Genomic DNA, 18,660 nt, shown 5'->3' on the forward strand with positions numbered 1-18,660 from the left:
CAAACATATTTGTAGAGGTCAGTTTGTTTTTCTGATGTATGTTCAGGAAGGCAGGACTTCTCCCTGCTGTCTCCATTTGCTCCAAACAACACAACTTCCCAGATACAAGTGATTTGGCTTGTAGCTTTTATACCTTTTCAGTGCCTCTGCTGAGACATTCATTTCCATTAGATGATAACTGCTAGCTGAAGGTTTTGCCAAATGAACCCAGCATTATAAGCTGCTTTCATGGGCATAGCAGTGGATTGTCTAAGAAGGTTGTAATGTTACAAAGCTAAATTTAGGGTTTGGATCATCTAATTACACTTTTTTTAGTTGTTGTTATTGTTTGCGCTTTTTTTTTTGTTTTGTTTTCTGGGTTTTTTTTTAGATTTTGCAGACGTTAATATGTATTTATAAACTTGAATTTGAATGAACTTTGGTGGGGTAGATGCTGGTTCCGTTAATTCTTAATGTTTCTGCCTCCCACCCTGTACTTCTTTATTTCTGATCATGAAACTAAGTAAGTATTTGTAGTGAAGAAGCCCTGTTCAAAGCCCTGCTGTACAGAACGGCCTGTAATTCCTGAAATCCCACACTACGAGTTCATCACCTCTGAGTTTGTGCAAAGCTTGTATTACAGAGCCTTTGAAAGAAATCTGAATAACAATAAGAGCAGTAATGTAAAACTATTTTTATTGAAAATACATCTACAAAGTAATGTTTGTCAATCCACTCTGGGTGCATACCAATGCAGAACCGGTGAGGGATGGGGAAGGGAATCTTTCTATAATACCTGATTTCCATAAGAAACAAAGTTAGTATAAAAAAGATCACATTCTTTGTGACACAATTCATTTTTCTCAGCTGATGTCATAGAAAGACAGCCTTTTACATTGTCTTTGCAATGTATTTCCAAACAAAATCTTAACAAAAATTTAAAATGTTATGCCATAAATTCTACAGTTAATGTTTATACACACATTCTGAATACAGTATCTATATAAAAATATCTCTAATTATATATCAGAAAATGCCTGTCTGTATCCTAGATTTGCATTCTGTTAGCAAAAAAAAAACCGAAAACAAAACTGAAAATGAAAAAAAAACAACCCATATTTTCTTTCGGTCATTCGTTTAGAGATTCATTTAGAGCTTTCTTGGTTTGATGCTCAGTAACCTATATTAAGCCCTGCTCACTTCGTTCACTTGAGAGTTCTTGCTCATATTTTCTCAATTACTCAACTGGAGAAGATTGATAGGAATTTTCAGTCCCAAAAAAACCAGTCTTGTCTGGGAAAAGGTTTGTCTTTGACCAGCATGCTAACATTTTCACTACAGTTACTTGTACACCTTACTGATGGACTTTAAATGACAAATGGAACATATTGAATGTTTTTTGAATGGCAGCTGGAATGATGCAAAGGGATCCTTCATTTTTGTCGTCAGGATTATTTTGGCAAGGGGACAAATAAAGAAGAAATCTGAGTATTTCCATAAAACAGATCATTGAAATTTTGTGCCTGTCCATTTATTGTTTTTCTTGCTCCCAACAGCATCTGCATTATAAAACTTTCTGGTTTAACCTCTCTAATAATGCAAGGCAAAATAGAAAAAGTACACAATTTGTATTTCTAGAAATGGACTTTTCAGGGAATAATCTTGAGCAAAAAAGCCACTGTATTACAAGTGCATTGTTTTCTTTTTTTCATTCTTTTCTTATCTATTCCCTGAAAATTACCTACAATATTTAATTTAAAAAATCCTTTCTAATTAAAATTTTAACATATATTATAATATTTATTATTTTTCAATTTGCATATCTTTTCCTAATAAAATACAAAAGCATCCATTAATTTTATTTTCTAGAGGCTTTAATCTTCTTTTTCAGGTGCTACTGGTAAACACTCTTGGAATTAAAAAATTCCCATTAAGACAGGGAGCCTTCTCCAAATGGTAAAATGTAAAACCAGTTCATACCTCTATAATTTATTAATGGATTAAGAATTTGGGAGGTTTCCAATCAGAGAACCTCTGCTGGTCTCAGGGATTCAGATTCAGAATGCAGCCCATTTAGGAGCTGAACATCTCACCCTCTGCACCTTCTGTAGAAGGCTGGCATTGCCTTCCTATAATTGCTTATTAAGTAGCTCATTAGTGCATCCAGAGCATGCAAATTTTTCCATCCAGAGATGAAGACACATTTTCTGTCCCAGACCAGGGCCTTGCTCCTACAAACACACACACAGATTGTTTAACTGGGTTGTGATGTTGAAATAAAGGGAGCAAATCCAGATTGGAAGTACATACATGAATATGTAAATGTTTGTGAGTCAGTGGGAGCCAACTAGGCTAAATTTTTATAAAGATCAGCTGAATCTAATTCAAAAAACTGTCTAGATAAAATAACTTTCTCAGAAATATTTCATCTCAGCTGGTAAAAGTGCTGATTTGGGGGTATCTTCTTTTCTTTATTTATATATCTTCCCCCTTTTTATCCCCTCAATTAATCTCCTGCTTTTTATTTTCCTGCTAGTATTTGAACAATAATATAACACTAGAGAAAAAAAAAAATCAGATAAAATAGCATAAGTCCTGTTAATTTACTTAGCTGGATGCTGTTATCAAGTTAGAAGTGTTGATTGTGTGTTTATAAATGTTAGGAATTTTGCAACAGGTATTTAAAAAAATAAAACCGTTTTCAGGCTCTGTTATCTGTTTTTACTTTCCAGTTCATAAAAAAAAAAAAAAAAAAAAAAAGATTCACAGGACTGAGTAACATATACACAATCTCTTTTTTTTATCCCCAGTTAGCATATGTCTAGCAGGACCAGTGTTGTTGCCTGTTAATTTTTTTTTTAAGTGGGAAGCCAACATATACCATGATCACTGCTAGTTTGGAATATATTTTCATTAATTCTTTCCAGTGCGAGCATAAAGGGAGAAATCAAGGAATGGATGAAGTTGGTGAATTCAAGATATAAATCGCCGGAAAAAGTGTGTGTTTTCCCACACTTGTAGTGTTGAACTCACGCTTTCTCTAGCTTACATCTTGGTTTCACTATCTATTGGTTTCTCATTCTCATTTTCTTGTGAGATCAGTTGGTAGGGTTTCTTCATCTCATTCTCCTCTATCACAGAATTACCCATCTCAGCATCCCTGTTCTTCAGCTCATGCCTTGATAAATGTTCAACAATTCCTGCTCCAATGGAGTCTCCCAAGACGTTGGTAGTGGTACGAAGACGATCCCTAGGGAAAAAGCAGTGAATGACTTCCGTTCCTTGCTCAGGGAAGCAAGCAGACTAGGTGCTAAAATGGGCCTCAAACAGCTGCCAGGTGAGTCACTCGTTTTGTATACATTCGCTTATCTGAACTCTTAATGCCATGGTTTCTTCCACAGACCTTAACAAATACAGCAAGATGTGGAGTCACAAAATGTGTTAATACTCTCAGCAGCTTCACAGCAATAAATGGCCATGCGATGAGGAGGGCAAAGGGAGCCTATGGCTCCTTGGAGGCATTTTGATATCAAGAGTTTGGGTTTATATCCTTTAAACCTGTAAGCCAGCAAGAATTTACCTAGTTGGGTTTGTTTGTCTCCTGACCGATGTGTAATTTAGGGTGGAATTGTGCAGGAATGACTCAAATTAAACTACAAAAATTCATCCCTCTCGGAGGGCTCTGCCCAGCAGTTGCAGAAGGCAGCTTGACAAGGGGTGACTGCCGGTGTCAGTAGGTAAGCACCCGCCTACATCAGGGGGTTGGATAATCATTTGAAGACATTTTGTTCTGATAACAACACAGGCAACTTTTTCAGGGATCACTTGAGAAGATTGAACGGTAAAAGCCCCCAGAAAGGTTAAATAATAGGTGTTAGATGAAATGGAGGTTGGGTTGGAAAAAGCCTTCCTTTCATTTATTTCCTGGACCTAGGTATATATATTTAAAGGTGCCTGTCATCTTCTACAGACAGATGAATGGAAAAACTGAGGGGCAATACTTTGTGCTGTCAGTTACACAATTATTTTTAATTTCTGCTTTCATCAGGTAGACAGATGAACCTTTCCTAGGTTAGATAGCCAGCAAGGCTGCAATAAATTGGCTGGATCTGATCCAGTTCTGAGTCTGATTGACTGAAAAGTTTTCATTCTTTTCCCACAAAAAATAAAATAATAGAACAATTATTTGCTTATTTAATTACAGTGTATCTGAAAGTTTTCTTAGTATCTGAGCAATAGAGGTTTCTACTTAAAATTTGCATGCAAAAGGAACCATAATTAAGCAACACCCCTCACCATCTGCTCTAAGAAAATACTTTACTAGCAAGATATTGTGATTCTTTTAAACACTTTTTTCCAACTGCCTTCTAGATTAAAACAGTGTAGTATAGCCACAATGTCCCTGGCTATTTCATTCCTAAATATGGTCTAAGCCTTTAACAACTCCATAAAAATACTTACAAGAACCAGTCCACTGCGATGATAAGAGTGATATCATCTGTAGGCAAACCTACTGATGTGAGAACAATGACCATGGTGACCAGTCCAGCTTGAGGAATGCCTGCAGCCCCAATACTGGCAGCTGTAGCAGTGATGCTGTGCAAAGAGATGGCAAGAACAATTAAATGATTTCTGCAATTAAACTGTAAAAAAATTCTCTCCTTATCATCTGTCAAACTTTAAAACCAGATATAAAGCAAGAAGGCATTTACTCAGTAGTAAATAAAAAGGTGAGCCTAGTCCCTTATCTGAACACCCTATAGCTGCAGTGGACTATGACCCTTGATCCAAAACCTAGCCCTCTATTCAGAAACCTTGAAGCAATTTTGTTAGTGATAAATTCCCAACTGGATGCCAAGGGACAGAAAAAACCACTATAGTTACATGTACCCACCCACTGAAAAAACTCTCTCCACAAGCTCAAACACGTTAAAAGAAAAGCTGAGGAGGTCGTTCTGTCCTGGCAGATCAAACACAAGAACTTTTGCTCTCTGTCCATCTCACTATAACTTCATACCAGGTCTCTGTCCTCCAGCAGTTGGTATTCTGGCATCAGTAAACAGAAAATTGCCAGAAACCCTGAGTCATAGAGTCCAGCAACTTCTTAGAAATATGCTTGTTCACACCTGGTATAAGGAGAATTTGGTTCCTCAGGTGGCTTGCCAGGGAGCAGCTCTACTATGAATGAACGTGAAACAATTTCCTTGGAGGGTGAAGGCAGAGTTTTGCCTTAGGTTAATGAATATTGAAACAAACTGGTGGGTTTTATGGAGCACTATATCTGAACTTCCAGTGTTCCTATGTGATAGATATGTGTCTTTGTCCCACAATGCCCACTTGACCCCTTGCTGACATTCTTTTCTTCTGCACAAATACCAATCGCCCTTTTTCCTTAAATTGTGATAAACGAAATGAAAGCAGATCAGTTATCATTGAATGCTATAAGAGTGGGTTGTTTGCTGTTATATTTCAAACAAGAAGGTTTGTGTTCTTGAAAACATACCTGTGTTCACCATTTCCATCAGCTGATGTAATAAAATTGTATTACTGTTCCTTATGCAGCTAGCCCTGATAGTCATCTGAAACCAGGAAAACACTTCCTCTTCTAGCAATAACACTGCTTTGTACATGCATTACAAACTGCCTAGTACTCGTTGTAAGTCTGCAGGTACCAACAGCTGCATGAATTCTTAGGAAAGAAAAATTTGAAACAAATTAAATTTTGTATTTGTCTTTATTAAAATAGCAACGGGTGCACCATGTTTCAGTTTTGTTAAAAGTTGATCTAAATGAGAATATGTCCTGGGGATCCTTCTGTGTGAAGAAGATGTAAATTACCGATAATACAATACTGTAGCTGTTCTTGGTTTTAGTTCTAGATGCTTTTGTTTAATCCTGCTTAAGCCAGGAAGAAGGGGTCATCACAAAGGTGCTTTTACTAAATGCAGGTAGTAATGGTTTCCATACCTGATTGTGATAATCTGTCCAAAGTTCAGATCAAAGTTGTTGACCTGTGCAATGAAAATCGCAGCCAAAGCCTCATATAAAGCAGTTCCATCCATATTAATTGTAGCACCAACTGGGAGTACAAATCTTGTAACTCGTTTGTCCACTCCATTTATTTCTTCTAGGCACTTAAATGTAACAGGTAGTGTTGCAGAACTGAAACAGAAAGAAAAAAGATAATATATGATATAAATTCTGCAAAGAGGGAAAGACAAGAATGGCACATTATAATCACAAGACAGTTCTGTCTTAGTTTTTATGTGCTCAACCAGAATAGGGGTTTTTTTAATGCAAATACTGAATTTAAGCATTTCTAATGGTGAAGTTCTTCTAATGCTCATGGAAATTTATTCCAAATGTTAATTACTGCCATTCTCCATGTAATCCCTAGTCTCAGAATGTTTAAGTTTAGTGTTTTGTCACAAAGTGCTTCTGTCGGGCACAGGAATCTATTTAAAATTCCTGCTTCTCAGTTTTAAGTCATGGAGCTGTGATTGAATCTTCCCTAAGCATTGTTTTCTTGAAGGTATACCAATTGGACTATTCAAACCTCCGGTAACAAGTTTTTTTTCTCTTCTTGTTTGTGGGCTTCCCTGCAAAGGGCATTTTGATTGATAGCTGCATTATTTTCCCATCTATGGGCTAACACCAGTAGGCAGCTAAGCACCACACAGCCACTCATTTGCCTCCACACCTTGATGGGACAGGCAAACAGAGAGGAACAGTAAGAACAAGAAAATGGAGGGGTTGAGAATAAAAATGTTTAATAAGTGTGGGAGAAGTTTGAAAGAAGAGCAGGAGAAAATAAAACAATACAAGTGATACTTAGGCACCATTCCCACAGATGGACCAGTGGCCAGCAAGTTCTGGAGTAATATGTGGCCAGCCTTCCTGAAATCCTTTTCCGCCTTTAATTGCTGAGCATGATGTATGTGCATGAAATATCTGTTTACTTACTTTGGTTCATCTGTCTGGCCATGTGCCCTCCCAACCCACTGTGACCCCCTCAACTCACTGTGGGAGCAGAATGAGAGTCAAAGATCTTGGTGCTGTGCAAATACTAAGCAACAGCTAAAATGTCAACATGTGATCATTGCTGTTTTGGCTAAAAATATAAAACATGGCACCATATGAGCAGCTATGAAGTAAGTTAACTCTGTCTGAGCCAGGCCTGCATGTCTTCATCTCATCATGCCAAAGTAAAAGAGGTGTTCCAAGACACAGCAATTCAGGTTACTTGATCCCAGTGAAACCTTCATTGCTAAACACTTAGCAGACTTTCTAGTCTTTGAAAACTCTAGCAATATGATAAAATACTTACCAAAAATAAGCAGGGGCTGTGGAAGACTATGTTAGAAAAAATACCTTTGCTGACAGTCATCTTACAGTTGAATTTAAAATGGTTTTTAAATCCACTTGCAGTATAGTATGCTGTCTTGCATCAGCCTAGGTGATTATTCAAAATTATCTCAAACACCAGGGACTTGAATTTAGCATCACAGAATATCTGAAACCCCCTGTCTTTAGGACACATTTTTAAAATCTACCAAAATTGCTATCTTTTATGAAAGGTCAAATGGTATCGAAATGTACATTTCACTGTAATGTTTCTTTCATCATAGATGCAAACAATTTTTAAAATACACATTTCATAACTCTGACCACTTGCAAGAGCAAAAGTGGCATTTCTTTTATAGGTTCTGTATCCTTAATTGGCTATCAGGGTTTTGGGCACAAAATGTCAGCTGCCAGTAGGAATCCCCTCAGGACTTTTCTGTTTGCTGCTCCATTTTGTCATGCATATTCTTTGCTAGCTCTATCCTTCATTATTAAGCCATTACAAGCTACTTAGTATATCAAACACAAAAAATGAAGCAAAATTGTTTCTTAAACCAGTAATACTAAAAAAAAAAGATATGGCTTTAAAGTATTTTGTTTTACCTGGAAGATGTTCCCAAAGCTGTGACTAGTGCCTGGATTAAGCCTCCAATAAATACCCACGGATTCTTACGAGTGATCACGAAGTAGAGAAGAGGTAGGACAATGACAGCGTGAATTAGCAAGCCAATGATAACTGTTACAGTGTACATGGCAAGCTGACCACCGATCACACCCATGTCTTCCATCTCAACAATTTTCCCAGCAATCAAGAAGAGAATTCCAAGTGGAGCATACCTGCAAGTAAGAAATCAAAACAGCATTACAAAACAAAGTAGAGATTAGGTCCCCTATTCAACTGTTTGTGTTTGAACGCATAAATGCAGAATTTCACTGTTAGGATGCTCCTATTCAGGAGCAGTAAAAAATTTTCAACTCTTAACAATTCAACCTGGATTGAACCACAGCAGTGAATGTTTTTCCTGGGATTCAGTGGGTTCAACATCTGGTGAGGATTTCAAGATGCCTTTTTGGACAGGTAGGGAGATGAATTCTCCTTGGATTTCAAAAGTAATATAAAACCTAGTTTAGCCAATGCCTGTGTGAATGAAGGCCAAACTGATATATATGTGTGCTATACCAAACACCCAGTTCTATTCCAGTGTTGTTTCCCACACAACACTGGAATAGAAGTTTCCTTGGGGAAAGGAAGTTTCCTTGGGGAAAGAACCCACACAAATTTCTGATAACTTCTGAAGATTTCAAGCTGCTTCTGATGCCTAAGATTTTTAGCTTTTTATATATTTTTTTTTTCACATGATTGCAGCTTTGTAGCTTTGGCTATAGCTTCTAATATTTTTCCTACCTTTCTTCCCTACATTTAGGAACAATAAGCTAACCTTATAAATGCATTCCTAAATATTGTTTAGTCTTATTCCAAGAAGACTACAAGGATCTTCTGTTTTCCAACCAGAATCTGGACCAGACATATCAAAGGTGGGGCAAAAGAAACCTCTAGACTGTTTCCAGTGGGGCAGGACCCCAGGAAAAATTACCTAACCAAATAATCTTTTAATTGGACTGTGTATGATAAGTATAATAATGGACTAACCATATAAAAATTGTAGAATTAATATACCACTCGTGACTTTGACATATTGTGTACCTGAAAGGTTTCAACTAAAGATTTGCATTTATATTCACTCTAATGTTTTTGGAAAGGTCTGCTCTATTTTCCAGGCATCAATTCTGGCTATGTTACATTTCATCCAGTGGGGCTCTGGATAATATGTTCATCACCATAAAGAAATCTGTATGTCAAAGGTTGGCTGCATAGGTGGGATGAACAGCTTTTGCCTATCAGGGAGCACAGCTAGAGGTGAAGAAAGAGCTGGTGCTGAGCATAAAACTCAAACATAATTCTGCTGCAGCAGTAATTTAGGTACAGCCATACTCCTATAAATGTCCACTTGTCTTCTCACAGTAAGATACCACAGAACTGATTCTATTCACTATGTCTCCACTGCCCTTTATGTCACCAAGTCCATGTGGAAATTTACCTGAAGCCACTGCTTTAACATTTTAAACATGCTTGTGAAGGAGAAAAGATTTTAGTTAATGGAGCACATATACTTATTTTCAGTTTCATATCTAGTATGGCAGTATATATGTGTGCTCTTGATAGACTCTTGGAGTTGATTTGGTTTTTACCTGCAGTAAAGAAGGCAGTAAGATATAATGTCTTTTCATAGTTAACCTTCTACCTGTAGAATAATGAATCTTAATTTTTGAGAAGATTTCATATCTTGAGTGAAAATGTATTTATTTTATTTACCTAATGAACACAATAAAGAAAGCAGGAAAATTATGTGCATGTGTGAGCAGTGCAGCTGTGATGCAAGGACGTACATGTAAATCCCTGAACTACAGGAACCAGCTGTGTTGGAAAATAATGATAACAAGGTCTTGCTGTGTAGAAATAAGATTATGGGAGAGGTTTGTCGGTTTCCTTTAATGGATTCAGATTAGGATGTAAGGAAACTTCAACAGCTTACTGCTGTGATTGCTATCTTTATGAAGACATAGAATAGGTCTGATAAGGGTAGCAACTTCTGCCACAGACCCTGATTTTTCTCATGTCAAAAGTGAAACCCACTGAAAGAGTTGGTATGTTTGGGCAGATTATGGTCACAGAGAGTTACAGCTCTTGGGTTCAGTCATGAAAAAAGTTCCTAGGTAGATACAATCTTATTGTCTGACTTTCTGCCAAATAGATTCTTGTTACTCAGTGCCTGACTGTGATGAAAAAATATTGTTAGCAGCTTAAAAAGGAATTTATCGAAGAGGCACTTACCACATGATTAGAGCTACCAATCTCATGATAGCCTCATTAAGGCTATCAAAGAAGTCTTTCAAGGCCTGACCTTGCTCCCTCATGCTCCCAATCACCAGGCCAAAGCTTATTGAGAACACCACCAAGCCAAGGGCATTCACTCCATTCACAGAACCTGGAACAGGAACTATTTCCTCTTTCATTCGGGTGAGAGCTTCCATTGCTTCTGACACGTTGCTTATTATGGAAGTCACTGTGGATGTGTCATTGGATGGAATAGCTACTTTAAACTTTCTCTTTTCATAGTTGGTTTTGAACTGTTAAAACAAAATTAAAAGAAAGATAGAAATTCAGTGAAAAATATCAAACAAATGTTAAAATCACAAATTAAATTATTACCTTTGGTTTTCCTGAAAAACCAAAAATCTTATTACCTTCAAAAACTAAATCTTCAGCTTTAGCTTCTGGAAATAATTTTTCTCATAAAGAGACTGAAGTCAAAGATGCAAATTTGTCATGCTCCTATATTCTGTAATAAAACTGTTGACCCTTAATTTGCATTTTATATAAATTGCTATTTTTCCTAACAACAAAATTCCAATGTTTATAGTCCTTTTTTGGCTAGTGAGAATATTTTCTTGTGCTCTGGAATTTCTTTATTTCTTCATCTTCTTGTATTTAAAAAAATAAGGCTGAAGCTAACTTAAATATAACATACCTCTTTTTTCTTTTGGTTTGGCAAAGCCATTAATTTATTTTGAAGTACAAGTCTCCACATTTCTTAATTAGAGAAAGGGTTAGACTTTAAACAGTTCCTTTATGGAACAGACAATTCAATTTCTAAATCTAAATATAGTCCTAAATGTCTGCTCTGAAAACCAGTCTTTCACCACATAATGTTTTTCCAAAGAGAAATTTACAGCCTGAATATTTCCATCTGGGCTCAAAAAGCCCTGCAGCTCTGTCCTGGTTAAATTCTGTTGAACACAAAGCATCCTAAATATCACTAGAATGTTCTTCATGTGTCTCAGGATGCTTAGTCCATTTAAGCAGCAGAATGCTGGTGTTGAGGTTATTCAACAACTTTGGATTTTTATTATTTTTTTCCTTTTTAAATTCTTTTTTTTTTTTTTTTTTTTTTTGAGCTACCAGGAAAGTTCCAATTAAATTATCCTTACTGATATCTGGAGACCTGTTGAACACTTCAGAAGTACTTGAGTGAAATGAAGCAATTATGACCAAGATGGGAAACCCGAGTATCATCATCTTTCAACTCTAGCCTGATTTAATGTTACTTTCTGCACCTGAATAGTTTTATGCACTCCTTCCACATATTTGAGCTATCCCTAAAGGCTCCAACTCTCTCAGAATGTCAAATAAAACCTGGTAACTGGGCATTTATGGAAGGTTTCTGAATGATGTAGCAGAACCAAGATTTGTGAAGGTCAGATGCTCTTGAGTTTTGAATAAAATTTGCTAAAATCTTTTAGGATTTGGGCTGTACAGATATCAGCTGAGAGCTGTAGGAGCAGTCAGTTGACATGGAAAAGCCCAGTTCCATGGCCTCACCCACTCATATCCAACCTGTGATAATTCTTGTTTGATCTCTTAGTGAGAAAATTCTACTTTTTAAAGTGGCAGAAATCTCACCAAGTAAAAAATGTCACAATTTTTGGGTAAAGCCTGGAGAAGTGAATCAGCTCAATGGCTGTTGAAATGCCAGAGAGGGAAGAATACAGAGACTGGAACTGCACAACCAGGGAAAAAGGGATGGGGTTGTCTCTTTAAGTAACATTGGGGTATAAAAGTGTAAATGGAAAAGTAATATAAGTGCTCATTAATATTCTGTCTGGTCAGGAATGTCAAAATACTGCCTAACATTTTACATCAAACACCATGGGTTTTATTGTTTTTGTTTTGGTTTTTTTGGGTGGGTTTTTGGGGTTTTTTTGGGTTTTTCTGTTTTCTTTTTCTTTTTTTCCCTTTCCATTTCCCTTTCCATTTCCTTTTCCCTGTCTTATTCTCTCTCCTTGTCTCCAGGTGTGCTAATTGTGTTACATTTCTATTTTTATTGCTCTTTTTCAGTAGGAAAAAACCTTAGGTGCAAATTCCTTAATGCAAATATCTGTAACTATGTTGCATTTGCAGGCACACAGATTAGAGGAAAGTAAAAAAGCAAGCTGTTTAATGAGTTCTGGACCAATAAGGTCTGGAATTAAAGCCTAATTTCTTATGAAATTTCCTATTCATTTCCCACTTTCCCTAGCACATCATAACTTGGTTCTGAATTTCCTCCATTACACCCAGGTTCTTATCTCATTCCTACCTGACTAGGTCAAAAGTGTGATACAGCTGTAGGACAGAGTTGGATGTGTGCTGCCTGCCTGTTGGAACAGGCCATGAGCTAAGTCATAGACCACTTTTCCATCAGAGGCACCATGACCTTTACCTGTCTGAGAACTGCCTGCCTCATGTCAGGTTAGTCAGAGCTGCCCATGTGGCTACAAAATTGTGGTGGGAAACTGAGAAGGTGTTGGGAGCTATTTGGGAAAAAGTATAATCACACAAAGATTTTACCTTCAAAACCTGTGCTAGAAAGAATTTTAGGAGGTAATAAGAATATGCCTTCATTTTATGCTCATTCTGCAATTCTGTCACAGCAGGAACATGCCTTTAATCCACTACTTAAGTCTCTTTCGGGGTGTAATATGGATTTCAGGTATTCACTCAGTCCTTTTCCATTTCAGCCACTAAAGTGGCCCACAGAGATGTAGGTCTTATCTATTTGCTCCCCTTATTCATCCCCTTATTCATTCCCCTTAAGTATTCAGGGATACTACTGCAGAGAATAATAGTCTTTCTGGCACCCCTTCCAGAGCAAGGGAGAAACATCTTATTTAGAGTGAGATTTAAAGTATTAATCTAAGCAACAGAAACCAGAGCAGCTTCATTTCCACTGGAATATTTACTTGAGCTGCTCTTTCTTCCATTATAGCTGTCTGAGCACCAGGAGATCCCTGTGGATATGCCTGCTGTGGATCTGTCTTGTGCACAAAGTTGTCTATCAAAAGCCACGAGAAATTTCATGGTGAAGCAAAAGAAATCAAAGCAAGCCAGATACTGGGAACACAAGGGATGTATCTACTGAGGAAAAAAGTGTGAGGTGTTGGTTGAGTTTTATCCTTACTACTGCTTTTTCAAATGACATGAAAGGTAAAACGTAAGATTGCTTAACCACCACAAAATATATTTTGTGTGTGTGAAATGGTGAAAAAGCCAACTGATTACAAGAAGTGACTGGATGAAGGCCTTCTTCAAGATGTTAGAAACTGCTTTGAAATAGATGAGTTAATAGCAGAGTTAACTATTACGGCTCTGCAGAGTGACTGGTGAAAAGAATTAATTTTCTGAACTTTTTTATGATATTCCTATTTTCAGCAGATCTCTATCTCAGTGGCAGTCAGTTATCAGCTTTTAATGTAGCTGAAACTGATAGTTTAATTTCACATTGTGATTCTGCTGATTCTTGTTCCTTTGCAACTTTCAGAAATAGAAGAAATTAGGCAAAATAAACCACTCATTGTAGGCTTAAGGGTCTCAGAAGAGAGAACAGAGGTCCACAAACTGATAATATGTGATGGGCTAGGCAATATTACTGAAGTCTTATAACTTTGGGAGGATATAATTTCGATAGTCCTCCAGGAAAAGGTATTTTTGCCTGGTAAGATTTTAGATGCAAAATACTCATAATTTTTCCTTAAATTAATGTACAGAGAAGAATTGAGGAGTGAGATAAATGCTATTTGAATGTATGAATTTGAACAGCCTTCTATGAACAATCATCTGCAAATAAAATGCAAAAGTAATGCATTTCTGGACTTTTTTACAAGACATGGTGATAATGAGAAACCAGAAAATTAATTTAATTAACTTGGCTTACTATGAAATAGACAATATAGATTATGTACTGATTAATGCAATGAATCGGTTGTTCACACTTTGATTATTATTTTGGTTTTATTGGTGATAAAAGATTCCCCATCATTTGACTTGGATATACTGAAGGACTTTTGAAGAAGCAATATTATGACCTGGCAGCAGTGTAACCCATTGGTTTAACTTGCAGAAAAGGTAATTGCAATGGTAGCTATTCTGAAAGTTCAAAATTCACTGCCATAATTTACTCTGTCGTTAGTACCATCTGTGCTAAGTCTGTAAGATGATGCAGCATTTGGCGAATAATGATTTTAAAAGTAACAAGTTTGCTTAAATGCAACCCTAAAAAATTAAAACAAGATTGAGATATTCCATCTTCTTTATTGTTTTTTTTTTTTTTGCTCTCCACATGGATATGTGTGAACGCATTCTAAATTTTCTGTGTAAGAGTTGATGATACAAGTCATAATATATCTTAATTACCCCAAATTATCATGAGAAATAGACACCATATATTAGTTAGTATTAATTTCTGGATGTATGATTAACACTTACAATTCCTTTGATAATGACAAGTTCAGGAAAGAATATGTAATTAAAAATATCTCAGAAGAAATGCAGTTATCAGATGCAATTTTTTAGGCTTCAGCTGGCATCAAATTCTACCTATTCACACCAGAATGGCCCTTGCCAAATTTTTGGATTGATTCTTTTTCTCTTGATTTTGCAAGCTTCCTTGTGTTTTTTCTGCCCTTTGGTAGACCTCCAGAGCACAGCACAAAGAAGAAGCAGCTAAGAAGCTGTATCTGCTTAACAAGCAGACTGCTCACTGCTGCTCAGCCCCAGGCTAGACACCATTTTTTAATTTAGCATAGAAAGGGAAATGAAGAGATAGATGGTGGCCAGGGCTGAAAAATAAACCCAAAGATTTCTTTAGCTCTCCCTAAACTGAGGTGAATGCAGGGGCATAGAGAAAAATTTGAACAAAATAATCTAATTTTAGGTATGGGTGGAATAGTCAACTCCAGTCAATCTATTCAGATTCTCTTGTTACTCATAAAAATCACAAAAGCCTCCTGAGAACTGTGCATGGTGAATGTTGTGACAGGTCATATGAAAACATCCATCATCAGAAGACATGTTATTTAGATTAATAATCTGCTCTTTAACAATCAGCCTGAGAAGGCTGAGGTACCCAATGAGTTATTTGTCTCAGTCTTCATTATCTGGCATATCTCCCTATATCTCTCAAGTCCCTGAATCTCCTGGTGGAATTTGGAGGAGCCAAGTCCCTCCCACTTTAAGCAAAAGTTTGGAATCACCTAATGAAACTGAATGGATGTATACAGGACATGAAAAAATGCATCCCAGGATCTTGAGGGAACAAAACAACTCTCCATCATGTTTGAAAATTCATGTCAGTCAAATGGAAAACAGAAATACCTGGGAAAGAAAAGGTGCAAAGAAGGAGGATGAGGAGAAGTAAAAGAAAGGGGAGGCAGCTTTGCCTCACAGTCTTGTTGGGAAGAAACAGGAAAGGGTATCCAACGGACCTAACAACTGAAAGAACAGTAGAAAATTTAGGAAGACATATCCTAGGCAAGTCCTAAGGTTCCAGTCTCCCTCCAGGACTTTGTCTCCCAGGAGCAACCATATGAAAGCATTGCCAACTCCACTTAAGATCTCTCCCACTTTGGTTATGCTCTCCATTTCATTTCGCACCTTCCAGTGGCCTCCCGTACAAACTAGGGAAGAAACCTGCCTAAGGATGCCGTAAGACATAATGTGCACATCAGATCTATCCAAAGATGGTATTTAAATGTGCAGTGCATATTCCAGTGATAATTTCCAGGTGTGTGAAGCTGTGGCATGGTATTACACCATTGAGTGTGGACAGCTATGAGAAGTACTGTGTTCTGACCATCAGACACGGTGTTGCACAAACAGATTTGTGCCAGGTGGCTCATTCCTCTTCATAAATCTTCTGAGAAACATATGAAATAATCGATGGAAACTTTTGGAAAAAAAATTATGGGGTCAGATGTACAAAATCATCTGGATACCTAAGAATATTACACATACTTGTGAGGGAAGATCTTTTTTTAACTAATCTGCTACAACAAAATAACTTCTATATAAAAATCTAGGGTTTGATACCAAGATCAAAAAGTAATGGTATGACAAATTTAAAATCCTGGTACTTCAGTAAATCCTGGTACTTTCAGTTGCTGCTGAAAGTCAGTAAAATCTTTCACTGAATACGTCCTGTTTTTCTAGTTTGTTTTTTAGAAACTCCCTTAAGCTTTAAAGCACATGAGAAATACAAGGTACTTAAATGTTAACATAATCTACAGGACCTCTTTAATTAAGAACATAGGTTTAGAACTGATAGTTACTGAACCAAGTTTTCTGCTATAGTAGAATACTATCAAAATAATTTTTTAAACTGTATTGGAAAATGCTGAAGTTTTCTAAATGAAAATGCTTTCAGGAATTCAACTTTAAGTTGTGTAGGGTTAAAAACATCACTAATTTCCAGTTTAAATTTGGTAATAGTGATTTCCCTTTCTTTTTGTATGTTTTATTCTTATTTAGCTCTTTTCCCACTTTTTTTTTGGTACTTGAATAGTTTCTCAATAATTTTTTTGCTCTATATGTTGTGTTCTTTTGATGGTTCTAACAACTCCCCTCTTCATTATGTTCATTTAGCATGAATCTATGAATGAAGAAAATGGAATATACTCACTATCCTAAATGGTCACATTCCTCTGGCCTTAGTTAATGTCTTGGTGTTCTGTCACTTGTTGTATATTCTAGAGCTGAATTAAACATTTTTTGGTGTTTTTGATGATAATTGTCAAATAAGAAATTACTGTTAACTTCTAAATGTTTACTTCACATATATTGAAGAGCTACTAGGAGGTAACCCAACATGCTGACATGTGCAAGAGCTGAGTTGTTTTGCTGCTGTGACTTTTTAGTATTGTGTTGTGCCAGGGTCTTATCACCTTCTTTGGCATTTTTTTTTGATATCTCAACACAAAATGCTTGGACTTTCTTGTCATCTATAAACTTTGTGCATCTTTTGGCAATGTCATTCATAAAAATATCACCTGAAGTACTCCCAGCCCTTCAGTAAGTTCCATTGCTATCTCCAGAAATTCAAAAATTCTTACAGTCCCCTGTGCAACTATTTCATTTTTGTCATCTTAAAAACACTACTGTTTCTCAGAAGTCAAAAAGCCCCCCAAAAAACCAAAATAAAAAATTTCAACCAAAACAATCAATAACAACAACAGCAATGAAATTTAAAAAAAAGAAAGAGGAAATGAGCAATATCATGGAAGAAAGATAGCAAAATTTATGTTTCAGAAACCTTTGTGGTTTTGGTAGTAGGTTTGTTTTATGGTTTTTTGTTTTGTTTTGTTTTGTTTATTACAAAGTCTCTACTTTTCCCTTTAAGGCATTTATATATCCTGCACTACAACCGGGATCAAAATAATGGCCTGTTATCTGCTTAAATAATTTCCCAAATCTTTTTGAAACTGCAATCTGGAAGACACTTTGATTGCTTTCAAGAGCTCTAGATAATAACTAACTTCCAAACTTGAGAGATTTATGAAAAATACTTGCTGCTACATCTGTAACTTTATGCCCTAATTATTCTATTGTTTTGAGATAAAGATAATATCATTCCTGTACTTTATTTCATAACATTCTTTGAATTTATTTCTAGTTTAGATATAGACTTTTGCATTTCTATATTGCTCTTCTGCTTCTCTGTACTGAGTTCATCAACATCCTTGCTGCAGACAGAGGCATGGCATTTGGACCTGGGTCTAGTTTGTTTTTTAATCTTTAATCTAGAAATCTTTAATGCAGAAAGTGACTCCTTTTTATTGTTTTCTGTTTATACAGCTAAAAATAATACTACAATTTCTTTCCAATTCTTCTCCAAGATGTAAGTCAGCTGGATTTTGGAAAGTTTATACTTTATGCTCTTCTTGACCTCCACATTTCAGCTTTTTTTATTGCTACAACAGCAACTGGTAAAAAATATCAGTTCAAGATTATCTGTGAGATCAATATGAAGCTATTAGATTATGAAAAGACACATTCTAGGTTTCACTGAATCACCAATGTCCTCATTAAAAAAAAAAAATGGGACCATTATTTTCTCCATAGTACAGCGAAGATTAAGACCAAGCTAATGATGGAAGATTTTGAAAAGCAATGTTAAAAAAGTGCTCCTAAAGACTTCTACTGTAGGTGACAGGAAGATTTTAATTTGGTGGGGTTTTTTTTTTTGGTTTTTTTTTTTTTTTTTTTTTTTTTTTTTTTTTTTATGTCCATACATTTTTTTTTTCTGTTTCCAACCTATGCATATTTGTCATGTGGAATCCTTGAAAACCTTCCAGTCTTCTCACAGATGGTGAATATCTCAGTATCTCCCAGTTTAACACAACACTATTTTAGAAAAGCAGATCCTGAATTCACTCTAATGAACCTTGATGTCAACTTATGAATCT

At 36.2% G+C, this 18,660-nt stretch overlaps 1 protein-coding gene across 1 annotated transcript in view; it reads right to left on the reverse strand.

The window, feature by feature from the left end:
* Positions 1–658: 658 nt before the first annotated feature.
* SLC1A3 (solute carrier family 1 member 3) overlaps positions 659–18,660 on the reverse strand; it is a 64,849-nt gene continuing 46,847 nt past the window's right edge. Inside the window, exons 6-10 of the mRNA XM_059836457.1 lie at positions 10,217–10,512; positions 7,927–8,160; positions 5,947–6,141; positions 4,441–4,575; positions 659–3,229 (exon numbers count right to left, since the gene is read on the reverse strand). Coding sequence (XP_059692440.1) covers positions 3,025–3,229; positions 4,441–4,575; positions 5,947–6,141; positions 7,927–8,160; positions 10,217–10,512 — 1,065 coding nt within the window. The 3' untranslated portion in view covers positions 659–3,024. The remainder of the gene's footprint in view (positions 3,230–4,440; positions 4,576–5,946; positions 6,142–7,926; positions 8,161–10,216; positions 10,513–18,660) is intronic.

Source organism: Haemorhous mexicanus, chromosome Z (genome assembly GCF_027477595.1).
Source record: "Haemorhous mexicanus isolate bHaeMex1 chromosome Z, bHaeMex1.pri, whole genome shotgun sequence".
Taxonomy (NCBI): Eukaryota; Metazoa; Chordata; class Aves; order Passeriformes; family Fringillidae; genus Haemorhous; species Haemorhous mexicanus.